The sequence below is a fragment of the Schistocerca serialis genome, chromosome 4 (assembly GCF_023864345.2).
Source record: "Schistocerca serialis cubense isolate TAMUIC-IGC-003099 chromosome 4, iqSchSeri2.2, whole genome shotgun sequence".
In the NCBI taxonomy this organism is placed as follows: domain Eukaryota; kingdom Metazoa; phylum Arthropoda; class Insecta; order Orthoptera; family Acrididae; genus Schistocerca; species Schistocerca serialis.
Genome location: NC_064641.1, coordinates 437792922 through 437820852, shown reverse-complemented (window position 1 = coordinate 437820852; position 27931 = coordinate 437792922). Strand labels below are relative to the sequence as shown.

General features: G+C 42.6%; 1 protein-coding gene across 1 annotated transcript in view; it reads left to right on the top strand.

Moving 5' to 3' along the window:
• The window catches only part of LOC126475049 (large neutral amino acids transporter small subunit 1), a 381454-nt gene that overhangs the window by 295914 nt on the left and 57609 nt on the right, over nt 1-27931 (top strand). Inside the window, exon 3 of the mRNA XM_050102599.1 lies at nt 10916-11041. Coding sequence (XP_049958556.1) covers nt 10916-11041 — 126 coding nt within the window. The remainder of the gene's footprint in view (nt 1-10915; nt 11042-27931) is intronic.

Sequence of the window (27931 nt, the reverse complement as noted above, 5' to 3'; positions counted from 1 at the left end):
ATCTCTCGCCATATGAGGGTACGTCTAGAACTGCTGCTCAGACTGTATCCGCTGTCATCCGAGAAGAGCACGCTACCTCACTCCCCGTTGATCTAGTCCCTATGATCTTGGCACCATCGCAACGGTACCGATGTTTGGGTGTCAAACAAACACAATGTACTGATCGCCTGGCAAAGAGACCACCCCTTCCACGTCCCGCAAACAGTCACCGTGCCACTAAGGAGCATGAGATGGCGTGCCTTACATTCCTATTAAATGTGGCTACAATTACACTCGCTGTTTGACGCGGGACTCCTTTTGCCTGTTGCACAATGTAGCAGTCATGCGCTGCTGTTGTGAATGTGGGTGACCTCCACATCAGACTCCTGTGCTAAACTCGTTTCCCGATGATTCTCACTCGTGTGAAGTCATCTGATTGTTGTCTACGGGCTTTGTTGTTATGACGAACACCACCACAGTGCACCGTGACTGCTCACTGATTGAAACACACTGTCTTTCCCCGTTCGTGTTGCGGGGCCAGCTCCATTTGGCGCTATAGTCACGCTTACCTCTCGTCACGTGACTTCCAACTTTTTTTGGACGGCTGGGAGACCTCTGGCAACATTGTCCTGTACTTCCATTATTTCCATCGATTAGTTAATATGCTATGTTACTCATCCTTAAGTGTCATACGAACTACGAAAACCCTTCAGGTCAGCATAAACAGCTCATAGTGAAAAGATAAATCCGAAACCCACAATTTATTCTAATAGATTCTAGGATTTTTTTATCGCAATAGTCTGTATGTGTGAAAAATACTAAGTGGCACGATGGTTTGGTATCAGCTTTAAACTGCAAGTTCTTCTATAACTGGCTGGCTTATTCAGTTAGAAAATCGCAGGATAGTAACGGTATACCACCTCCCTTTGGAACTATGTCCAGTAATGTACTTTGGTGTTGAAGCCAACTTGGGATTGCAGACAATGATAGCAAGTTCGTTACTGAGGCAGTTATCTCTGTTGTTAATCTCTTAAGTTTTATAACTTTGAATGGTATTCAGTTCGTAAAACTAAATTTTTCCTAAAATTAACGTGTTATTTACTTTTGGGATTTTTAAACTCAGTTTTCTGCAAAATACAAGATGTTTGTTTTTTATTGTTACCCAAACCTGTTTCGATAGCTATGTGTCATCTTCTGTGGTTTTCAATTTATACCTGTAAAAATGTTATACAAAGTTCGTTCTGTTTTATCTCTAAAAATTATAACGCGTGAGTGTGTTTACAGTTTTGTTTCGACTGCTCTCGTGAAATACCATTCGTTTTGAAAGTGGATTTCTACAGGTCGGCCTGCGTTTATATCTTTTTATGGTTTGACAACTGCTCACTTGCAAAGCAGTCGAAAAAACACCTGACATGTGCCACTGGATAACGGCCTTGGGAGTCGAAACAGGACTTGGTTTTTAAAGTAAAAAGAAAACTGCAACAGCCGCTGGCATTTTATTCAAAAATATTTCTACAGTTGCGGAACCTGCGTCGACACGCTCCACGTGCTCGACAAGAAATTTGCACTTCATTCTTATATGGTATTAAAAGTTTTCAAGTTAAAAAAACGTAATTTTGTAGTAAACTTAGGTCGCGATACTCATGGAGAGACGCTATTTTTTTTTATCGCCCCTAACTTGTTCATCATTTTGTTTTTGTCCAGCGGCGCACAAATTCTGAATATCTCGAGCGAGTTTTCATTGTGCGTTTGAAGGGGCAGAAACTACTTTGTGTGTGTGTGTGTGTGTGTGTGTGTGTGTGTGTGTGTGTTGCCCTGCAAATGAAAGCATTTCCCGTTTAATTAAATCATTTATTCAAAACACTGCTTCTCTATCCCCAGACGGAGGACAGAATTTCGCACAAGTTCGCGAAACGCTTAACTACTCGTACTTCTGCACTGTGGTCAGATGTTGCAAAATCTTTTGACTAACTTTGTCGGGAGCGTGGACGAATTGCATTGTTTTAGTCAGGTTTCCTGCCGCCTTCGTTATTGGAGAAGACAGAGAAACCAACATTACCACCCAATAATTTCCCTCTACTAAGAAGACGTACGAGCTATCACTGTGAAGCATGGACCAGGTCACACAGTTGAAACCGTGGCTACAAAAAACTCTAGGTCTACAAGGTTTTCAACTAATTAAGCAAATAATAACCCGGGTAATTGCACAGGGAGTGATAAAGACTTTTCTCGATGGGGAGATTGTGTTCTAGATGCTAAACAACATATTTTAACTGTGGTGACAAAGTTTCGTCGTGATACATTTCTTCCATTTGTGAACTGACTACCAAGTTACTTTTAGAATATCAGAGCAATTAATGCTCAGAAGAAAACGTGTACACCATAAAATGTGGTCTCAATTACGAAAATAAAACAGCAAAAAACATTTCATAATCATATGTTTAAAAATGCAGCAACTAACCCATATCAGCCACTCACTGTAAATTTCTGTTGGATAGATTTTCCATGCTTTACTAAAAATGCCAATCTACTACGTGTCAGGGTTGTTTTACAAAAGGGCCCCTTTGTCTGCGCAGTACCTTTGACGCACCAGGTGTCGCTGTTAGTACTCTGCCTGTCCATCTGTTAGCTTTCTCAAACTACTGAAATAGATGTTACAGTTTTACAGCTCGACAAACACAACCTCGAAACAATATTTGTGCGCTCGCAACTCTCGTAACTGCGTGCGCAGGTGGCAGTCCGTTTCTGCACTTATCTTCATAGCGGAAAACGTGTGTTCGCCATTACGACTCTTCTGCGTGTTAACATATGATTCGAAAATAGACGAGAATGCCGCCGCAACGTAGCTTACGTGCAAATTTCTTCAGACAACCACATTATTTGAGCCACCAACGTAAATCGCAGTTTACTGCGAACTCTGGTGGAATCAAAAGGTACTCTTAGTGATAAACATCTTACGTTTCCTGGTCATACCTTCGACGATCTGCATTATGTTCTGTCACGAAACTCCAAGAAACACTGTTCTTGTGCAGCTGCGATATCAAGGAAATTTAATGAACTTAATAAACGTAGTCAGTGGGCCTCATCGATCAAAATCATAGGTCTCAAGACTATAGAACAACTCTCGAAGTGGGAGTCGCGAGTTCTAGTCCCGGCTGTGAAAACGACACTTTTGGGTCTGTGTCTACCAGTTGTATGTCTTTCAGTTGTACGAGGCAGCATAGCATAGCATAGCATAGTATAGTATAGTTCTGAATGAAAACATGTTTAAGAACACTATCGGGAATGTTATTTTTCCCATGCTGGACTTGATCTACATGGCTGTTATTCAATTAAGAATAGTTTATAGAGAACGCAATCTGCAACGAACACTTAAAAATTTTTATTTTGCTGTCATGACCGCTTTTGGGCTATAATGCCCATTTTCAGATGGCCACACTTCCTTCAACACAGTATCATAGTGTCCAGTAACATTTCGTCCTCACCTGTACCGCATAAGAATATTTGCAAAGCTAGCCTCCCTTTATCTACAAAGTTTATGACTTTTCTAAAGGAAAAAAAAAAACATGCTGATATGTTACAGTTGCTTATATATGAATTGGGTGACTTGTGTGCACTTACCTTTGCCTTAGCGAACGCCGTTTCACCTCATTTTTCTTCTTCTATGTTTCTGGGAGAATGCACACATACATCGCACAAAAAACCGTGGCACGTAATCACTTCACAAATTCTCCAAGTCAGTTGTAGCTTTGGACATCTGCTTTTATATTTAATATTTTTGTTTACAATGTAAAGATTACCCCCTAAGCAAAGTTAGCACTATTTCTCAACAAGCAAAGATTTCAACTACCCGCCCGGGTAGCCGCGCGCGTCAAACCACCGCTTCAAGACGGGGAGTTGTCACGGCCCATGGTCGAATCTGCCCGGCGGACTGACGATGAGGTCGGTGTACCGGCCAGCCTGGATGTGGTTTTTAGGCGGTTTCCCACATTCCAGTAGGTGAAGACCGGGCTGGTACCCAAGTCTCGCCCCAATTACACGATTCGCAAACATTTAGAAAACTTTCGCTCACTTTTACTTGAAAAATCCAACACGTAGATAGCTGGGGCACACCACACACGCATTCCGTCCCGCGGAAGGGAAGGGGTGGGGGCGGTAACGGGGTGGTGGCCGAAAAGTATCAGGCCACCCTTTAAATTAACTAATTACACAGTTCGCAAATATTTATAAAACTTTCGCTTGTGACGACTCTTCTCTTAAATTTATTCTGGTTCTGACTGCTGTTCATTGCTGAATTAATGTACCCGGGTTCGATTCCCGGCGGGGTCAGGGATTTTCTCTGCCTCGTGATGACTGGGTGTTGTGTGATGTCCTTAGGTTAGTTAGGTTTAAGTAATTCGAAGTTCTAGGGGACTGATGACCATAGATGTTAAGTCCCATAGTGCTCAGAGCCATTTGAACCATTTTTGAAGTAATGTAAGCGTATGTTGTAATACGAAAGCAAAGTGTTGTTCAAAGTCATGTGCATTATTTATGCGATCCATCCACAACTTCATTTCAAAAATATTGTGAGCCAAGTGGCATATGTTCAAAAAATGGTTCAAATGGCTCTGAGCACTATGGGATTTAACAGCTGAGGTCATCAGCCCCCTAGAACTTAGAACTACTTAAACCTAACTAACCTAAGTACATCACACACATCGATGCCCGAGGCAGGATTTGAACCTGCGACCATAGCGGTCGCGCGGTTCCAGACAAGCGCCTAGAACCGCTCGGGCACCTCGCCCGGCTGGCATATGTTAGACGAGGTTTTTGTGAGACAGTTCTGAGTCGGCTTCACCGACATTTTACGTACCCATTGTGTATCCGAAAAAGCAATCTGCTGTTTTCGACCTTAGGTTAAAGTAGTTCGATGATTTTCCTGATAGGCGACACTGTCAGATATTTTCAGTGGCCTTATTCAAATCCCACAAGCCGAAATCACAAGGAACTTTGGCTTGGAGTGGACCTATTTTATGAAAGACATTTATTAACACAGATTATGAAATGTTTTATCTGTTTAGCATATCATACGAAATAAAATGTTCTTGATAACAATTTATGAATCAGACACAGCACGATCACATTCCAGTTTTGTGTAGCATTTCATTGTTACAGCTAAATAGAAGTAATCATAATTTTCCACCACGTACAGTATTTAAGCGTGAGAAGCAAAATTTAAAATTTATGTATTTATTTATTTTGTTTAGTTAGACGCTCAATTTCACATGCATAACACTACATGCAGACAGTTTGGGTGCACACATTCCGTCCCGCGGAAACAGTGGCAGCAGGAACAGCATACTGCCACCCCTTAACCATGCCAAATCAGCTCATAACCATGCCGACCTTGCACTATTATCTAATGTAAGCAAAGAGTACGTCTAGGAGGCAGAAATGTTAACAACAACAGAAAGAATACGTCATCTACAATGATGGGCTTATTATTTAAGGACTGCAAGACGTCTTACAGAGAATTTTTTCTTTATTACCGAAGGAGTAACTGACAGTGGAATTTTGACAAAACACGATAGGGTCATCAAAGTGCATATTCTAAGTTGTGCATATATGTACAGATCACTGGACAAACTTTACAGTTAAGTAATGTAACGTAGCCTTTCAAAATGAAATATATGAAATGATGAAGTGTGTTTTTTTTTAATGTTAATTGTTGGAGAGGTGGGATACATCACAATGACAACAGCAGAAGTACTATAATAATAGGGGCAGAGAGGTGCAGAATTTTATATCAATGATAAAATCGGCACCCCTACTGCGTCGAATAGTATTACGTTACGTGAGATGCTCAAATTATTGTGACAGTCAGGCGCTGAAGTTATCGCTGGAAAGCGGGAAAGCTTGGTGATGCAGGACCGTGCTAGCATTAAATTACAAGGTAACATCCTGGCAGATTAAAACTGTGTGCCCGACCGAGACTCGAACTCGGGACCTTTGCCTTTCGCGGGCAAGTGCTCTACCATCTGAGCTACCGAAGCACGACTCACGCCCGGTCCCCACAGCTTTACTTCTGCCAGTATCTCGTCTCCTATCTTCCAAACTTTACAGAAGCTCTCCTGCGAACCTTGCAGGACTAGCACTCCTGAAAGAAAGCAGGAGAGCTTCTGTAAAGTTTGGAAGGTAGGAGACGAGATACTGGCAGAAGTAAAGCTGTGGGGACCGGGCGTGAGTCGTGCTTCGGTATCTCAGATGGTAGAGCACTTGCCCGCGAAAGGCAAAGGTCCCGAGTTCGAGTCTCGGTCGGGCACACAGTTTTAATCTGCCAGGAAGTTTCATATCAGCGCACACTCCGCTGCAGAGTGAAAATCTCATTCTGGATACAATGTAACAAATGGCTGTCATAATAATAGCATTGCGATTCGGACTTCGTAAAAAAGTAAAATTAGACTGCTGGCTCGATTTGTGAAAAGGTACGTTCGACAGAGCGATGATGGCGCGCGATCGTTGCGTCACCCAGCCACCCAGTTCCAACGGCCTAATTAACTGGAAACGTATAAATAGTTCAGTTACTAGAACAGGATCATGATAATTATGAATACGAATGAAACAAAGAGAATTTCCAATTGTAAAGGTGTATTACAAAATCAAATACAGAACCTCTTTCTGTGCACGTCCATTCGAGAGAGCAAACAAGGAGCCAAAATCCAGAGTTCAAACAAGATTAAGTCGCACATCAGTTTTATTGGAAAACAGATTATTCACGAATTTTACATTGCTTTTATGCTGTATGCTAATGTGGTGCTCTCTGGAGGACAATTACATCCTTGGCTTTAAATAAAGACTCGTTACAGTAAGTACCTGAGGGTGTTACAGCATATAAAAGGGGCAGTAATATATTTGCTCACTATGAGAATTCAGATTTAATTGGCTTGAGTCTGATGTCAAAACAGTATACTTTTACGTAAGTGCAGTTACAACAGTTCATAGGAGGCTTGAAAGTTAATGTTTGGCCATAGATTCTTAGAATTACATAAGAACAGTGTGTTGATTTTGGCCCCCCTCCTATGGTAGAATTTAGTTAGAACAGGAGCCATAGTGACCATTAATTCTAATAAAGCGATTCTTTGTGAGAACTCTGACTGGAGGGAGTCCATTGTTGGGCTAACAGCTCGAGGATGATATGCACAAGTTGTTACTAACTGAGAACGTATTGAAGTGATGCAAACTCTATACTAAAAAGACTAGTACCTCTCTGCCCTACGTAATGAAACCCTATATTTAACACTCAACTCTAAAACTGCGATTATAGTTCATCAGCTTTAGAATACTACAGAACAAACGGAAATTCGTGCCCGACCGGGACTCGAACCCGAATTTCCCGCATATCGCGAGCAGTCACCTTAACCGCTTCGGCTATCCGAGCACCCCTCCAGGAACGGCCCAAATCTGACATTAAGACGGCCAGTCGCGAAAGCGTGAAACCGGGTTCGTGTCCCGGGTCGGCGCAAATCTTCATTTGTTCTGAAATATTCTACAGCTTATTCGGAACTGCACGTCTAAGCATATTCAGATACACCCGGCGTAAAGTTCGGATATCCATGGCAGCAGCTCCATAGCTAATGTCGTCTTTCGGTCCCTGTATTGTGTGTGGTTTTGTTTCTTCAGGTGTCCTCACAGGAAATAATCACATGTTGTTAGATGCGGCGAACGTGGTGGCCACAAATGTTTGCTGACAGTTCGTTCCTCAGTGAAGACATGATGGACTCGTTCAAGCGATACCTTAGATGTGTGGCATGTTGCCCTATCTTGCTGGAAGAAGCAGTGTTGTCTTTCATATTCAGTGAATTGAGCACAGAATATATCAAAAATTGCCATATATGCAACCGTGTTGAGGGTAGTGTCAAAAACTATAGGCCCTATGACGCGCGTTGCCTGTTACACCGCACCAAACGCTGATTTTTTTCCATTATGGGGTGGTTTCTGGCACATAATATTAGGGTTCTCCGTTGCCCAGTACCTCGTGCCCTGTAAATTCACATGACCGGAAAGATGAAATCATGCTTCTTCACTCTTTCTGTAACGGGAAGGGTCTAACAAACCATCGTTGAGGTTATTCAAAAGCCATTCCCAGTAATCTATACGTTTCTGACTATCTTCCTTCTGTAATTGCTGCACAACCGCCACACGACATGGCTTCAAATTAAGACTCTTCAATATCCACTGACAAAGTCCTCCTCCTTAAATGCGCCTGTTGGGCCAATTTGCGTGTAAACTTTATATACACTCCTGGAAATGGAAAAAAGAACACATTGACACCGGTGTGTCAGACCCACCATACTTGCTCCGGACACTGCGAGAGGGCTGTACAAGCAATGATCACACGCACGGCACAGCGGACACACCAGGAACCGCGGTGTTGGCCGTCGAATGGCGCTAGCTGCGCAGCATTTGTGCACCGCCGCCGTCAGTGTCAGCCAGTTTGCCGTGGCATACGGAGCTCCATCGCAGTCTTTAACACTGGTAGCATGCCGCGACAGCGTGGACGTGAACCGTATGTGCAGTTGACGGACTTTGAGCGAGGGCGTATAGTGGGCATGCGGGGGGGCCGGGTGGACGTACCGCCGAATTGCTCAACACGTGGGGCGTGAGGTCTCCACAGTACATCGATGTTGTCGCCAGTGGTCGGCGGAAGGTGCACGTGCCCGTCGACCTGAGACCGGACCGCAGCGACGCACGGATGCACGCCAAGACCGTAGGATCCTACGCAGTGCCGTAGGGGACCGCACCGCCACTTCCCAGCAAATTAGGGACACTGTTGCTCCTGGGGTATCGGCGAGGACCATTCGCAACCGTTTCCATGAAGCTGGGCTACGGTCCCGCACACCGTTAGGCCGTCTTCCGCTCACGCCCCAACATCGTGCAGCCCGCTTCCAGTGGTGTCGCGACGGGCGTGAATGGAGGGACGAATGGAGACGTGTCGTCTTCAGCGATGAGAGTCGCTTCTGCCTTGGTGCCAACGATGGTCGTATGCGTGTTTGGCGCCGTGCAGGTGAGCGCCACAATCAGGACTGCATACGACCGAGGCACACAGGGCCAACACCCGGCATCATGGTGTGGGGAGCGATCTCCTACACTGGCCGTACACCACTGGTGATCGTCGAGGGGACACTGAATAGTGCACGGTACATCCAAACCGTCATCGAACCCATCGTTCTACCATTCCTAGACCGGCAAGGGAACTTGCTGTTCCAACAGGACAATGCACGTCCGCATGTATCCCGTGCCACCCAACGTGCTCTAGAAGGTGTAAGTCAACTACCCTGGCCAGCAAGATCTCCGGATCTGTCCCTCATTGAGCATGTTTGGGACTGGATGAAGGGTCGTCTCACGCGGTCTGCACGTCCAGCACGAACGCTGGTCCAACTGAGGCGCCAGGTGGAAATGGCATGGCAAGCCGTTCCACAGGACTACATCCAGCATCTCTACGATCGTCTCCATGGGAGAATAGCAGCCTGCATTGCTGCGAAAGGTGGATATACACTGTACTAGTGCCGACATTGTGCATGCACTGTTGCCTGTGTCTATGTGCCTGTGGTTCTGTCAGTGTGATCATGCGATGTATCTGACCCCAGGAATGTGTCAATAAAGTTTCCCCTTCCTGGGACAATGAATTCACGGTGTTCTTATTTCAATTTCCAGGAGTGTATATGCTCATCTTCTTCTGTGCAGATGCACAAACAGTGCCAATTTACGTGTAAACTTTACACACACACACACACACACACACACACACACACACACACACACAAACATATATATATGCTCATCTTCTTCTGTGCAGATGCACAAACAGTGCATCCTCTTACGGGAATCGGCAGTAAAGCCGCGAGTAATGTGTATAATGGGCAGGGCACTATGAATATAGTGCGAGACAATAAGTTGAGTATGTGGATCGCACGGGAGGCGTGCCAGAGATAGGCTCCTGCAGACACACTATCCTTTGTGTCCTCGGTGGCTCAGATGGACGTCAGCACGGTAGCTCAGCGTGGTCGGTCAGAGGGTTGGCTGCCCTCTGTAATAAAAAAACTGAAGTCAACGGCTCAACACTGAACTTGAACGGGTGTCCTGGCGCATCCGCACCGAACAAATGCTATGAACAACATCGAACAAAATGAGAAAAAAATTAAAAAGTGGTTCCCTTATAAAAAAAAAGTTTGATAGAGCGTCTGCCATGTAAACAGGAAATCCCGGGTTCGAGTCCCGGTCGGGGCACAAATTTTCAACTGCCCCCGTTGACTTATATCAACGCCTGTATGCAGCTGGGGGTATTCATGTCATTGTAATTGCATGTAAACTTGTTTGGGCTCTGAACAATCCCTCTTCGAATGTCTGTAATACCATCTGGTATGCGAACTGAAGGAATTGTTTGTCGTTTCCAGTTTTGCACAGTCCCGTAGGTGCGCCAGTTTTTATACTGACTATGTGTTGCTCCCTTTGCTGGTAGTCTTTTGTCTGAATTCTTGACCGAGTTTCTTTTATCGAACCTGTTTTCACAGCTGCTCCCATAATTTCAATTCTTTCGTCTATCGAGAAAGTCAGTTTGCAGAGCGCAAAGAGAAACGTGTAACTTCACTGATAAAATAAACTGAAATGCTTACAGAAGAAAGTTAACAATTATTGCGTAAAACTGTCTATTGTTGTAACTGTTTGCTTTATTTCAGAAGTCGGAAGACTGCATTCGCATTCAAAGGGGAAGCGGGTTACTTTTAACTGCGCCATTCCGTGTAATCGCAGTTCGCGAGTTCATTCGTAGTTGAATACGGCTGTTGATCGTCAACGCAGTGTCTCCCAATGCATTTCACTATATTTAACAGACTGATAATTACTGTATTCTGTTTCCGTAGCTGATGGCAGTGGGTTTGTGTTTTTCGTGTTCCAGTGGTGCTGACGTTCGTCAACTGCTGGGACGTGAAGTGGGCGACGCGCGTGCAGGACGTGTTCACGTACGCCAAGCTTCTGGCGCTGTTCGTCATCATAGCCGCCGGCGGCTACCAACTCTGCCTAGGTGAGTACCTTCTGTAATGTACAGCTGCGATGCACAGCACAGAACCTCTTGCAACATGGTTCCGCAGCCTGTATGGGCTGTCGAAAGCCGGCCGAGGTGGCCGTGCGGTTCTAGGCGCTTCAGTCCGGAACCGCAGGACTACTACGGTCGAAGGTTCGAATCCTGCCTCGGGCATGAATGTGTGTGATGTCCTTAGGTTAGTTAGGTTTAAGTAGTTCTAAGTTCTAGGGGACTGATGACCTCAGATGTTAAGTCCCATAGTGCTCAGAGCCATTTGAACCATTTTTTGGCTGTCGAAAGGGCGTCGATCTCCACTTTAGGCTGTAGAAGTATTTATAATATTCCAATTACGGCGTTACGCCACTTTCAAGCATCTACAAGCATATGACACAACGTATCAGTGAAATATAGTAGAGACAACAGTAGTATGACCAATAGACAAGGAAATGTGTTGACATAAATGTACTAATAAATATTCTATACCATATCACGGTGGAGTTGTAAGCAACCAAACTTTATAGGAATGTGTACTGCTTTATAGCCTGTTAATAAATCAAAAGCACATTAGTCATAGAGTGGACCATTTTAATCCATCATGAGGAATAAGTCGGGATAGAGATGAGATACAGCAAAATGTTTTAGATAAAATCTGTAAGTGGCAAAGAGGGTCACGCATTGCTACCAATAGCCGTGACATTGAACGTGATTTTCGAAGTAATTTGGAGGTTAAAATAATATTTTAAACTGAGAACCCTGATATTTGATTCAAAGTTTGAAAGGAGCTAAACATTTTACTTATAAAATGATACATTATTCAAGGTAATAGTTAGTTCAATGAAGGTCAAATAAGCAAATATGTTTTTAGTTCTGGTAGGGATTAGTTCGGAAAAGAGAAGGGATACAGCAAAATAGAATGTTAGATGGCTGGAAGGGGCCCAAGGGGTCATGTAGCTCTACCAGTAACCATGATTTAAAGGTATTTATCGAAGGTCATTCGAAGGTTGAGTTTGGTTTCATGGAAACCCCTATCTGTGACGTCGGATTTGGAAAGAGCAAAAATAAATACATCACAGCTTATAAATGTTACTGTGACATTTACAAGACAGAACAAACATAAATAAAACGTAGATTGTGTGGATTTACAAGTCGTTGAATGAGTCCCCTCGCCTCTCATTGCTCGGGATGCTCCTTCCAATTTGCATGTAACATTGTGTTTACGTTGTACCTCTCGTCTGTTCTAAGTTAATCCCTACCAGAACTAAAAACATATTTGCGTATTTGACCTTCATTGAACTAGCCATGACCTTGAATAATGTATTCTATTATACGTAAAATTTGCTATCCTTTTGAAATCTTGAATCAAATGTTAGGGTCCCCATTTTAAAAAAATTACTTTAACCTCCAAATTACTTGCAAAACCACGTTCAAGATCACGGCCGTTGGCAGCAATACGTGACCCTTTTTGTCACATACAACTTTTATCTAAAATATTTTGCTGTATTTTATTTCTCTCCGGATTTATACCGCAATATGGATTAAAATGATCAAACCTGGATAATAGGGATAACAATAGTATGAACAATGGAATCGGAAATGTGTAAACATGAACGTATTGATAAATATTCTATGCTGTGTCACGGTACAGTTACAAGCTAGAAGTAATGATAAACTCGTAGGGTTGTGTACTACTTTACAGCCTGTTAATAAGTCGTAAGTACACTACTTGTATATGTCATGCCTCAAACTGCATGTGAGCGTGAAGGGTGTCATGGCAGAGAGTAAAAATGGTGGCAACAGCTGCGACTCCTGTTAAGAGCACCATAATGCCTAAACTTGTGCTGTTCAGATGGAGAGTGAAATAGAACTGTGGAAAAAGTAATGTAGGTTACCGTGGGGCAAAGATCATTACTACAGTACAGGTGTCCAAAACTGTGTACTGCATCAGTGTGGGTAAAGACATTAGTTTTTAAGATTCCGTACCTCAATAGGTAAAAACAAAACCCTTATAGGATCGTTTCGTTGCCTGTCCGTCTGTTCGTCTGCCTGCCTAACAGACTGTTAAAATCCCTTTTTCTCAAGTACGGATAGAATTTGTCACGCACTGAGGTTTATGGTCCCTGGGCCACGTAATAAAAGTAAGCTTCAAAAAAGCCATCAAAAAATAAGGCCATTTATGACACATATTTTGATACTCGCAAATTCACTCATCTAAAACCTATAGATTACTTTCCGTTGGCCGAGAATCATGAAATTTGATAAGAAGCAAGGTTTCACAGTACAACCAAAACAAAAATTCGAAAATTGTAAATTTTTATTTATATCATGTCATGTCATGTGACATCATGTCATCCGACGCCAAACATGATATTAAAACAGTCTCGAAAGTCTTGGAATCACGGAGTCGATGTCGTGCCAGTATCAAAGTCGATAACAGGCAGAGATGTTAGTGTGTCTCGATTCCTAGACTGTATGAACTGTCTATGTACATAATTAAGTTTGAACAGAACCCTCAGCGCGCGCATGCTACTCGCACCTGATTTATATATAAATTGTGTGTGTGTCACTATGAAGTGCGTCAGTGCATAATCGTTTCTTTTAAGAAGACAGACTCATCGTGTCAGCCTTATTTACGTACAACGATTGGACGAAAATGGAAATACTGCGAGAAATGAATGTTCGAACAACAATGCACATGCTGACCAAGCCTGCAGGTTGCGCTGTTTTATTTGACAATAAACGGTACTTGTGCAGCTCCCTCAGACGTTGCAAGTGTTGGTCGTAGTCAAAACAGTGTTCTGTGTAGTTGTGAACGCATTATGTCGGAGTTAAGTGAATTCGAACGTGGGCAAATTGTTTGTGCTCATGGTTGGGTGCTTCCGTAACCAAAGTTTTGTTGGTGTTTCAAGAGGCACCGTATCGAATATTTTTACCGCCTACAGGGAAAGCGGAATTAATCTCTACGTCGCAACACAGAAGAGAGTGTGTGCTGAATGACCGTGAGAGACCATCATTGTCGGGAAAAATATGGGTACTGCAGCTACAGAACTGAAGAGTCATACTTGCGAACACTGTCAACACCAAAACATGAAGGGAGCTCCATAAGCAGGGAACTGCAGACGAGCTGTATTCCAGAACCACTCATCGTAATGCAAATGTGCGTAACGTGAAAATGTGGTGCCGGAGCCATAAACCTGGTCAATGGAGCAATGGAAGAATGTCATCTGGTCGAATAAGTATTGTTTCACACTGTTTCACTCTTGTGGCCGTTTGCGTTATCCTGGGAGTCCAGTAATGATTTGGGCAGCTGTATCGTGGGTACTGTGCAGAGTCGCGTTACTTCCAAGGATTATGTGACCATTTTGCTCATCAGGTCCATCTCGTGATACAATATCGTTCCCCGGTGGTGGTAGCGTGGTCAAAGACGACAGAGCTCCTCTTCATACAGGACTGGTTTTGTAAGCATGAGGATGTATTTTTACATCTCCCCTGGCCACCACAGTCACCAGATCTCACTTTTATTGAACCTTCGTGGTCTTCTTTGGGGAGAAGGGTGCATGGTCGCTATCCTCCTCCATCGCCGTTACCTGAATTTGTCACTATTTTGCAGGAAGAATGGTAAAAAAGTCCCTTGTCCCTTGAACACCATACGGGGCCTGTACTTACCCTTTGCGAGACGACTGGAAGCTGTTTTGATGCCAACGGATTTTCTACACCGTATTAGACATGGTAGTGTTTTGTGTTTCTATTTTAACACCCAACCTCTGTATTTCAAGTGCATACCTGGACAGGATTATTTGTCATCTATATAAAAGGGCATTGAAACGAGAACATTGTCAAACCAGTGTTTAAGCATGAATTCATTCAACGTATTATAAACACATTACTTGCTGCAATAATTCTTGTCGAATTCGTGTCAGACTGGACATTGTTTCCAGTGTGCGTGCACAGGGCGTGATATTTGTAGAGTGAATTCTTACTTAAACACCTGATTTGACATAATGACCTCGTTGCAGTGATGTGCTACGTCGTTTTATACACAGTCTGAAGAATCATGTCTGACTACGCACGTGAAACATGTACAACGTGTCGAAAGATGACCGTGCGCTCTAAAAAGGAATGAGTATGCATTGACTCACTTCATAGCGAGCTTATTTAAGAATTTAACTGTTACAAGAAAACTGAGAACAAAATGTATCGTTGATGTTGACATTTAGATAATTTGTGAGTCACGAAATGCGATGTTTTAAATGAGGTTAATAGGGGAAAGAATCTCTTTTCTAAGAGAGCGATTTTTCTACAATCTTAATCATTTAGAGAAAGCTCTGTTGCATAGCATTTTTGAAGACATTGATCTATCTTGGATTTTTTTACTCCACCATTACAAGTTAAGAAATCTCATTTCCGAATATTTGTTTTTCTTCCTACTTCAGTTTATGCCCTGGTTTGATTCTCCTAAATATAAGCGGCGATGTCAACTTTTGTAGGGGAATTAAATTGGAAGCATTTAGGCGCACGTTATACCTTTTCTACAAAAACGCGAAAAGCATTGAACTTAAATTTAGTATGCACATATAATATCATGCAAACACGTGACGATAATAGCGTTCCAACGAAAGACTCAGTTCGGGTCAAACTGTAGTAGTAAAATAGTGACAGTCACCAAAAAAGATTTCTCTGTTGGTCTATTACGGCCCGGGAACATCGGCTGGTACGTTCTTTTCAATTCAATAAACTTTTCCAACAGTCGTGCATTTTAAGATATTTTATTTTATTTTATTTTGAAACCTACCAGTTTCGGCAATTCATTTTGCCATCTTCAGGCCCCAAACGCTTTTTTCGAATCAACAGACTTATCGTATAGCGCCATAAAACTGGATATCGTGAATTCCAATCGTTGTGCAGCTGATTCATACGAAAGCGTGACAGTAAAGATTTTGTCACAACGTTTTGCTGCCTTCGACAGTTGCAATAGCTAAGCTCAAATTAAGTTTCGTAGTAAACGTGACGGATCACTTCGCAGAGTTTACAAGTTTACGAGGTGACTGTCATTCGGGTTTCTCTGAAATTATCATTATCTGATATTCTGTTCTAAAGATCTCGTCAAACGACATCCATATTGACGCCAATAGTGCCCCATCTCTCTAGTCTTCCTTCTTCCACTATATTATTATTTTGTTGTTAATTTTCTAGTCTTCTCAGCTACTTCTCTCTTCTTCTTCTTCTTCTTCTTCTTCCTAGTCTTCTTCTTCCTCCATTCCTCATTTGGTAACTTGTCTAGATGACAGGAACTATACTGAGAGAGGTGGTGCAGTGATTGAAGCACTGGGATCACATTTGCGATTACTGGAGTTGAAATCCTCGTATAGCTAACCAGATTCATCTTACCTGTGGTCTCAAATTTTGAAAAGGACACGTCTGATTTACTACCACATCGTTGTCCAATCTTAGCTTGTCCTCCATTTCTAAAGAAGTCGTCGTCGACGATATGTTAAACTCACTGCTTGCCATGACAGAGCATAGTGTGTCGATGACAGTAAATGAAAATTAGATTTTGTAGTGCCGTTAAAGGGTACAAAACAAATTTGAATTTATGCTTTTGCATGTGCCTGTGTCTAAATAATTTGCACTGTACTGCACTTATTATTCATGTCTCGAAATTAAAGTTATATGTGTCGTTGTACTTGTGTTGTACTGTACTTATAACCTTAATTTCGAGACACGAGTGATATATGACACTGTACAGGTTGTTGGTCCCGCCTGTTAAAATGTAGCTTCAACACCGTGGTAGAAAGTGAACGGTAGGAATAAAGAATACACACTATAAATTCAGCAGACCCGCCTCCATACCGAGGTCTGTAACGCACGCCTGTGCAGTGGTGGTCAACTCTGATGTACGCCGGTTCGTATCCTGTATCACGGTCGCGCTCTCGCTTCCCGAGCACGGGGTCCCGGGTTCGATTCCTGGCGGGGACAGGGATTTTCACCTGCCTCGAGATGACTGGGTGTTTGTGTTGTCCTCATCGTTTCATCATCATCGTTCACGAAAGTGGAGCGTTCGAACTGAGCAAAGGTTGGGAATTTGTATGGGCGCTGATGACCGCGCAGTTGAGCGTCCCACAATCCGAAACATCATCGTATCCTGTACTGGAAAATTTTGACTACCAGTATTTGTCAGCAAGTGGAGGAGAGATGGCACCAATGTTCTGGATTACATTCCAAACCTCTGCGTAACGTCTCATGAATTGATGGTATATACCACTGTTCGAACCGCGCGACCGCTACGTCGCAGTTTCGAATCCTGCCTCGGGCATGGGTGTGTGTGATGTCCTTAGGTTAGTTAGGTTTAAGTAGTTCTAAGTTCTAGATATTTTATCTAAGTAAGATAGATACTGCCTACAGGAAAATTAAAGAGACCTTTGGAGATAAGAGAACGACTTGTATGAATATCAAGAGCTCAGATGGAAACCCAGTTCTAAGCAAAGAAGGAAAAGCAAAAAGGTGGAAGGAGTATATAGAGGGTCTATACAAGGGCAATGTACTTGAGGACAATAATATGGAAATGGAAGAGGATGTAGATGAAGATGAAATGGGAGATATGATACTGCGTGAAGAGTTTGAGAGAGCACTGAAAGACCTGAGTCGAAACAAGGCCCCCGGAGTAGACAATATTCCATTGGAACTACTGACGGCCGTGGGAGAGCCAGTCCTGACAAAACTCTACCATCTGGTGAGCAAGATGTATGAAACAGGCGAAATACCCTCAGACTTCAAGAAGAATATAATAATTCCAATCCCAAAGAAAGCAGGTGTTGACAGATGTGAAAATTACCGAACTATCAGCTTAATAAGTCACAGCTGCAAAATACTAACACGAATTCTTTACAGACGAATGGAAAAACTAGTAGAAGCCAACCTCGGGGAAGATCAGTTTGGATTCCGTAAAAACACTGGAACACGTGAGGCAATACTGACCTTACGACTTATCTTAGAAGAAAGATTAAGGAAAGGCAAACCTACGTTTCTGGCATTTGTAGACTTAGAGAAAGCTTTTGACAATGTTGACTGGAATACTCTCTTTCAAATTCTAAAGGTGGCAGGGGTAAAATACAGGGAGCGAAAGGCTATTTACAATTTGTACAGAAACCAGATGGCAGTTATAAGAGTCGAGGGACACGAAAGGGAAGCAGTGGTTGGGAAGGGAGTAAGACAGGGTTGTAGCCTCTCCCCGATGTTGTTCAATCTGTATATTGAGCAAGCAGTAAAGGAAACAAAAGAAAAATTCGGAGTAGGTATTAAAATTCATGGGGAAGAAATAAAAACTTTGAGGTTCGCCGATGACATTGTAATTCTGTCAGAGACAGCAAAGGACTTGGAAGAGCAGTTGAATGGAATGGACAATGTCTTGAAAGGAGGATATAAGATGAACATCAACAAAAGCAAAACAAGGATAATGGAATGTAGTCTAATTAAGTCGGGTGATGCTGAGGGAATTAGATTAGGAAATGAGGCACTTAAAGTAGTAAAGGAGTTTTGCTATTTGGGGAGCAAAATAACTGATGATGGTCGAAGTAGAGAGGATATAAAATGTAGGCTGGCAATGGCAAGGAAAGCGTTTCTGAAGAAGAGAAATTTGTTAACATCCAGTATAGATTTAAGTGTCAGGAAGTCATTTCTGAAAGTATTCGTATGGAGTGTAGCCATGTATGGAAGTGAAACATGGACGATAAATAGTTTGGACAAGAAGAGAATAGAAGCTTTCGAAATGTGGTGCTACAGAAGAATGCTGAAGATTAGATGGGTAGATCACATAACTAATGAGGAAGTATTGAATAGGATTGGGGAGAAGAGAAGTTTGTGGCACAACTTGACCAGAAGAAGGGATCGGTTGGTAGGACATGTTCTGAGGCATCAAGGGATCACCAATTTAGTATTGGAGGGCAGCGTGGAGGGTAAAAATCGTAGAGGGAGACCAAGAGATGAATACACTAAGCAGATTCAGAAGGATGTAGGTTGCAGTAGGTACTGGGAGATGAAAAGGCTTGCACAGGATAGAGTAGCATGGAGAGCTGCATCAAACCAGTCTCAGGACTGAAGACCACAACAACAACAAAGTTCTGGGGGACTGATGACCTTAGAAGTTAAGTCCCATAGTGCTCAGAGCCATTTTTTTTAACCACAGTTCGATCGTGATCCATCCGTCGGATGGGGACATTAAGCCCTACGGCCCCCTTAGTGCTACTTGAGAAGAGTGGGCTATCTGCCTGCAGAGGGTTTCATCCTCTCCCTTCCTTACATCCATTCAATACTATATGGTATAAGCGCTCATCAGTCATCCACACGACTCAGGTAGACACTTCATAACATGTCGGAGGGAGGCAACGGAGAACCACCTACGGCAGATCCTTGCATCGAACAGCGATGCAGGATACTGCATCTGCTCCATTACGCTCATTCCCTTAGTATGAGACTACATTGACTTGAAGTTTAGTAATGTTTTGCGATTACTTCTCGGATTATAAAAGGTCAGTTTCGGATCTGATACGAAATGGAGGCGAAAGTGGGTATAGCACTACAAGATCCCTCGCGCTAACATCCTTCATCCATAAGGGAGGCAGAGAGCGCACAGTAGAGGGGTGACGTAAGCCGGCCACCCACCTCTCCACCCACGCTGCGGCTGCTGCTGCGGCTGACGCAACGTTTCGTCAGGACGGACCGCGGCCGCCACCCCCTCAGACGAGCGTGGGCTGATTGCCGCCCCCCCCCCCCCTCCCCTCCACTCCCATCCCTATCTTCACTGAAACCACAAATTTCACTGTCACCCCCAATACCCTGAATGCCTCTCTCACGAATTAGTGAAATAAACTACGAACTCCTCATCCCAGGAATCGAGGGCTTGAGTTTTTAAATAGAGTGGGCGGACAAAAATATGGAATCACCAAAAACACAACACACTATCATGCCTAATACGGTGTAGGAAAACCGTTAGCATGCGAAACAGCTCCCAGTCAAAAGTTTTCGATCACCTATGATAAAAGCTGTATACTTCATGTAAACGCAGACTTTTTCGGCTGTTTTAACCATTAATAAAGTTTTTCAGTGTCTGGGACCGCTTTGTTAATAAGCAAAATAATCTGAGGAAGGCCATTTGCAGCAGTGACCGAAATTTCGGAGAAAATATATCGATAATGCGGTCACATACTCTGAAAATGTGCGAACGCGTCGTACAAACTAAGCAGACCAACTATCATTAAGTACAATACAAATTGGTTTAGATGTTAGCCTCTACAAAGTTCCCATCCTTTGCCCTCAAAAGAGCTGCACGAGCTCCTGCCATTCAGATTTTATAGCGTTTTTGCAGATATTGCAGGCCAACAAGTCTGAAAATTATTCCATAGTTGTTCAGTATTAGGGTGATCTCGGGTTTCCGGCCTCCCTGTCAAGTTCACGCATAAGAGTTCATTAGGATTCAACTGAAGTTGACTGACATGGCTAAATCATATTCTTCAATTCCTCACAGTCCTCTTCAAACTTGGATTCGTCCGTGAATAACACTTCGTACCATTGCTGTGTCCACTGCAATTTTTTCAGCTTATTTTGTTTGCGAAATAAAGGTTTCTCGGCCGCTATGCACCCCATTAAACCTTGTTCACGCAGACGGCGTTGCACTGTTCAGACTGAGATTAAAGTTGTTCGCAAGCAATTTACTTTCTCGCGAATTTCACGTGCAGTAAGTGTCCCATGACGTTTACTCTGTACACATATGAACTGATCTTCCATGTTTGATGTTACTCGGGATCTCCCAGATCGCGAAACACTTGTATTGGCACCAGTTTTATTGAACAGCTGCATTGTAAACAACATTGTATACTGGGTTACGCCAACTTTTGAGGGTATTGTCCTATCAGAACAGCCCTCCTGACGCAGAGCTACTAGTACAGCACGTTTTTCAGTTCCATTCTCGCCGGCCGCTGTGGCCGAGCGGTTCTAGGCGCTTCCGTCCGGAACGGCGCTGCTGCTGCAATCGCAGGTTCGAGTCCTGCCTCTGACGTGGGTGTGTGTGATGTCCTTAGGTTAGTTACTTTAAGTAGTTCTAAGTCTAGGGGACTGATGACCTTGGATGTTAAGTCACATAGTGCCTGGAGCCATTTGAACCATTTTTGAATTCCATTCTCCTGCTTCCGTCCCATTAGCAGGTAATACGGTTTGAAACTTATCACGTATGCAAACACACTAATAGATCACACAACGTACTGTAAAGTAGTGTGAACTGGTTGGTACACAGACAGCTGAAGGAATGATGGCTATTCACATGGTACCGTCTTAGGCAAAGGCACGTCAGTGCTCTTGTGGATATTCATCAAAAAAATGGTTCAAATGGCCCTGAGCACTATGCGACTTAACTTCTCAGGTCATCAGTCGCCTAGAACTTAGAACTAATTAAACCTAACTAACCTAAGGACATCACACACAGCCATGCCCGAAGCAGGATTCGAACCTGCGACCGTAGCGGTCGCTCGGTTCCAGACTGAAGCGCCTAGAACCGGATACTCATCAGCGCCCCTCTATGCGAACAACCAGATGCACAACAAAGGCGCTTATCTTCACATGTTCATGCTTATTTTATCATCAGAATGCGGATATGATAGAATATTTGAAACGAAATCCCTGTTTTAACCACAAATCCGTAGTTTGTGACACGTGATCGAAAACATTTGACCGGTAGAGTACGTCGTATACGGTTTTCAAAAAAAATCTTTTACCATTCTTCCTGCAAAATAGTGCACAGTTCAGGTAACGATTATGGAGATGGATAGCGACCGCCCACTCTTCTCTCCGGAGTATACCACAAAGGCTCATTAAGACTGAGGTCTGGTGACCAATTCATCCTCGTACTCACAAAACAAGTCTTGGACGATGCGATCTGTGTGAAAAGGCGTGTCCTTGGAACACAGCGTCACCATTGGGATGAATTTGATCAGCCAAGATGGATCATAATCTTTGACAGTGATGTGATCCCGCAGAATACCACGATATGGCTGCCCGAAGCCCCAGCTACGTTTCACTGTTGGGACGTGAACTCAGCCAGAAGCTGGAAACAGTCCAGGTTTTATGACTTCGGCTCTACGTTTTCATGATATGATATTTGCATTACTGACGTTTTGGTTTTTCAATTCCAGTTCTCCCCGCAATTTTCAGCTTCTGGAGCTCCCATTATGTTGTTTTTGTGCTGACAGGATTCGCGAATGTGACGTTTAGTTCCGCAGTGACTTCAGCTGTCATCCCCTTATTTTTTCTCTCAGTATTCAATGAGCGTCTGTCGCGATCGCTCAACACACACATCCGTCCGATTGGTGTTTTCCACTTTCCTTGTATGCGATACAGTGCCTCTTGAGATGTCAAACACTTCGGCTACTTTGGGTACGGAAGCACCCACCATACGAACTCCTACCAGTTTCCCACTTTCGAATTCCCTTACTTCCAACATAAGGTACCACACAGAGCACTGTTCTGACCCCGACCGATACCTGCAACGTAATGAGGACTCCGCACAGGTGCTATTCGTGTTAAAGTGCAACACCATAATCTGCAAGCTTGCTAGCTTGTGCACTTACGTCCAAGCATGCATTTCTCTTTGTGTTTTCGTATTTTTGTCCGATACCTGTACGCTGTTCTGTCTATAACTAAATACGTGAATATTCATCATTTTGATTTGCAGCTCCTTGGGTTGGCCGTGTTTGCAGATGAAATTGTTGGATGTGAGGTCCACCAGTTATGCAAAACACCGTTTTTTCTCAGTACCCAGACATGTTTCGGCACCACTATGCCATCATCAGTGGGTTTTCATGTTTATTTATTATGTAATGTGAACATTTTTGTTAAATGATTATAAAATTATGTGCATCTTTAGTTCAAACAATAGATCTTTTCTTTTTGTAAATACCTTTACATTTGGTGTGAACCAGAAAATTCATGCACACCAAATGTAAAGGTATTTACAAAAAGAAAAGATCTATTGTCTGAATTAAATATGCAAATAATTTTATAATCAATTTAAAAAAATGTTCACATTACAGGATACATAAAAACGAAAACCCACAGATGATGACACAGTGGTGCCGAAACATGTTTGGGTACTGAGAAAAAATGGTGTTTTGCATAACTGGCGGACCTCACATCCAACAATAAATATGTGAATCATAGTGATGAAATGAATATGGAAGTAATAATGCCAATTACTAAAGGTGATGACTGCGATGATGGGAAACACAATTTTTTTTTTTTTCTCGAGAAAAGCAGTTTGTCGCAAAATCGAAGATTTGTGGCGCCACTGTTAACTGGAACACGCTCTGCGCCCAAAATCAAATACAAGGGCGCGATTCATTATTTTCCAAGGAATTTGTTGCCAAACAGATCACAAACAAATTGGTAGAGATTTATAAAGAACACTGACAATCATCGTACGCCATATGTATCACATAGTTTGAATGGCTGCCTAAGGTAACGTAGTGTGTCTGATATTGACGTCGGAGAGTGAGTGTACATTGATGACGATAATAACCTCTGGGGAGGTCGAAGCCGGTAGCGGTTTCATATATATAAACGTCAGCAAAATGTGTGAATGGTAACTGGGGCATTAATGAAGTGTTATATCTTCAAGAAGTCCTCAGTGTATGGTGACTTTCATTTCGGTTTCAGTAAAACAGGTGTAATGTCTCAGCAACATGATTGGTAGGAACGGGTGACTTGGAAAGATATTGCCAGGATAGCAGTTTACAGCTAAAGTGTGAGGTTAAAAATGCTGTCTCTGTATTATTATTATTTTAAGACTGTCAACACTCTTAAAACAATGGAACACAGTTTTACAGGAAAAGGTACAGACAGAAGTGATGCATTCAACTGAGTCTTCTAGAATTGTGAGGAACAAGAACGGCAACCTTGCAAAAAATACCCCCAGAACCCGAAATATCAAGTCAGTCGATTGCGGTCATTTTCTTGTTGATCTCTTTTACGCACACAATCCCTTGGTGCACACTGTTGATAATGTGAAACCACTGTACCTGAATAAATTATTTGTAAGCACATAGTGGAGGTAGATATTTAAAACGGAGCCGTGTCTGGTTCTCTGAGGAATCGCTGTTTGGAATAGACCCGAAGAACGTACTTTGTACAAGTCGAATAAACCCCGCCTTTGTCCGTGAAACCTCCTAATATGGTAAAAGCAGGTTGGTTATGCGGTAAAGAAAGAGCAACATAAGCCGAAAGGAGATTTTCAGAAAGCGCAGTGACATTTATACTATTCTAGTAACGATCAAGCAATGAAGAGAAGCACTTTCAACAAATCATAAATTTTGGACTTTTAGAATTTGACGTCTGTATTACATAGGCAGCAACGTGGCATGATGGTAAGACTCTGGACTCGCATTCTGGAGGGCGGTAGTTCAAATCCCCGTTCAGCTATCCATATCTAGATTTTCGTAGTCTCCTTAACTCGCCTAAAGCATATGCTGGGAGGGTTACAATGAAAAGGGCATTGCAAATTTCCTTTCTTGTCATTCATCAATTAGTGTTTGTGTTCCATCACTAATAACATCGTTGTCAACGAGACGTAAATCCCTAACATTCCTTTCTTCCAGTACGTAATTCTTCTTGACACGTATAAACGCGTGTGATCTCCACGATGAAGCCCGACTGGATTGCGCGCCTGCAGCTTAGGCATCTCTCACTTGCAGGAGGCTCACACGTTTGCGGCCTTCTCGGGCCGTTTGTCAGCGGGCTTCATTGTCTGTCGATGTCGCTTTGCTATTTGCTTTACGAGGTTATAAATCTGAAGCCTTTAAATACGACCAATGAAAATTGAACAAAATCTACCATCCATTCCATACTCCCTACATCTACATGTACAACCATACTATCTACATGTACAACCATACTCTCTACATCTACATGTACAACCATACTCTGCAAACCACTGTGAAGTGCATAGCAGTTACAGATCTTCCTTCCGTTCCATTCGTGTATGGACGGCAGTAAGAATGACTGTTCAAATGCCTCTCTGCGCACTGCAATTAACTAAATCTTGTTCTGACATTCCCTACGGGAACGATACATAGGGGTCTGTAGGATATTTCTAGAGTCGTCATTTAAAACCGGTTTTTGAAACTTTCTAAGAAGGCTTTCTTTGGATACTGAAATTTATTCTTGATATTCCAGTTAACTGTAATAGGAAGTGTCTGAGTCTTCAGCATTTCTGTGACACTCTGGAAAGTTTGTCAACAAGCCACATTATCAATTTCCGTACTCAGTCTGGAAGCGTTACCACTTACTTTATGATTTGCTATACATTTAACCATTAAAGAAATGATTAAAAATTGTAAATATATTCATAGTTACCGTAAACTAACACTGTTTCTTCTGTTATTGTACAGCGCTTCAATGCTAGCACGACATTGCGGATCTAGTACTAGAAGTATTTAATTAGAAATCTCCCAGGTTTTTTTCAGATTGAAATGTGTACGGTAATCTGTTTTTTTTTTTTTTTTTGTTTGGTTTTTTTTTCTTTTAAATATGTCCTACAGTAGATAAGAAGGGAGTGAGACAGTGTTGTAGTCTACACTTTATCTTAATGAGTTTATGCATTAGTAAAGGAAACCAAGAAGAAACTTAGAAAGGGAATTATAAAACTTCGAGGTTTGCGGATAACGTTCTAATTGTCGGATAAAAGACTTGGAAGATCAGTTGAACGGAATGGATAGTGTCTTTAAAAGAAGACACACGGTGAACATTAACGAAAGTAAAGCAAAGGGTGAAGTAATGCATTCGAATTAAACCAGGCAGTACTGAGGGAATTAGATTAGGAAATAAGGCACTAAAAGTAGTGGCTGAATTTTGTTACTTGAACAGCATTGTATATGACTGCCTGAACAAAATGTGTTACGAAGTATTTCCTGGAGGTATTTATCTAAAACGTAGCCTTGTATGAGAGTGAAATGTGAACACTAAACAGTTCAGACATGAAGATCAGAGGTTTGTGAAATGTGCTACAGAGTAATGCTGAAGATCAGATGTGTAGATTGGATAATTAATGAGGTGTTATTCAATCAAACTAAGGAGAAAAGATATTGATGACACGACAAGAGATGTTCAGAGTACTGAAGACAGCAAGTCTTTTTTTAGACACACGGGTGATACACAGCTTCTGCAAGAACGAAGTGCCTGTGATTAGAAATTTGCATCAGGAACGAGAAGCAAAAATTAGAAAAGGCGTGAGACAAGGATGTGCTCTTTCACCTCTTATAGTCAGAGCCAGGAAGTTATAGACAAAGTTCATGGGACTGCTGAGGTGGGAAGCAAAATTAATGGGGAGAAAGTAGACGTGCTGCGTTACACAATGATACTGCTGTGGTCACGGAGACAGCAGAAGATCTGGAGAAGATCCTCAGTACACTAGAAGGGATTTTTTGTTATCAGTATGGTATGAAAACAAACAAGCCAAGATTAAGGAACGGTATGCCGTGTTGAGGAAGAATATGAACCTTTAAGAATAAGAACTGGAGGAGAGGAACTGGAAATGATAAGAGCAATTTGCCTATTCGGGAAACAAGATTACAAGGGATAGTAAAAATCGGAGAGAAATTGTAAGCAGAATACAGCAGGTCAAAGTTGCATTTGATTAAAAAAAAACTTTAATAAGGAAACGGGTTATGAAAGTATTAGTTTTGAGTGTAGCCCTATACGGGTGTGAAACTTGGGCAATAGGGGAACTGTAGAGAAAACAGTTAGATGTCCTGCGGACTGGTGCAGCAGAACAACAATAAAGATCAGTTGGAGAGACAGAGCTACCAATGAAAAGATGCTGAGACGTGTACAGGAAATCAGACCTCTTTGAATGTGCTTCCACAGAAGAAGAGACAACGTCGTAGGGCTCATTTTAAGACTCAGTTCCATCACTGATACAATATCGGGAGTAGCTGTTGAGGGAAGGAATCGCTGGGGACGACCAAGGAGTCATACATGCAGTAGATTAGGAATGATGTGGGAAGCACTACATACGCAGAAATGAAGAGGAAAGTAGACAGAAGAGGGGGATGGCATTCTGCTGCGTTCGAATGAACTTAGGTTGCTGAAGTTTTGCAGAGATGAAGAGGCTTTCAGGGGATAGAGTAGAGTGGTGAGCTTCATCCAATCGGTCCTCGGACTGAACAAGAATAACAACAACAAAGACGAGGTAGTGTTTTTTTTACGGGGTAGAACATAACGTGAGTTGGAAGTACGCTAACGAAGGTCGGTTTGGAAATCCCTAGGGCAACTAATGATTTTTCCTTCGTGTGGGGACTTCAGTCATGTAGAATTGTTAGAATGAAATTACCGCCATATGACTGTAAACTTTATTTCACACAGTCATGATTTAGGCTCTATTGCCATTCTCAAATGCATGCTGGAAAGCTACGATGTATCTCACCTGTCTGTGATATGTCATCAACTTGTAGATCAGTTGTCGTATTTCAAGATGTGAGTGCATAGCGAAGATACATAATGTGGCTGACATTGTGCACAGTGACATGTCAAAGGCAGATGAGATATATTGTAACATTTCAGCATGCACTTGAGAATGGCTATTAAGCCGGAAACATGATAGTGTGAAATAAACAAACAATTTACAGTCAAATGGCGGAAATTTCATACAAAAAAATCCTACGGCAACAGATTATTTTCGCACCTTTACAGCTGAACAGTTTAGATGAGCTGAAATCGCAATGCTCATAGATTTTAGTTCAATTGTTGAGGTAATGTACTTCTCCTTAGGCAGCCAGTCGGTGAGTCACAACGCGCATTAAGTGCAGCTGATTGGGCCATTGTCCTGGAGCCTGCAGGAGCGCCCCAGTAGGTCGG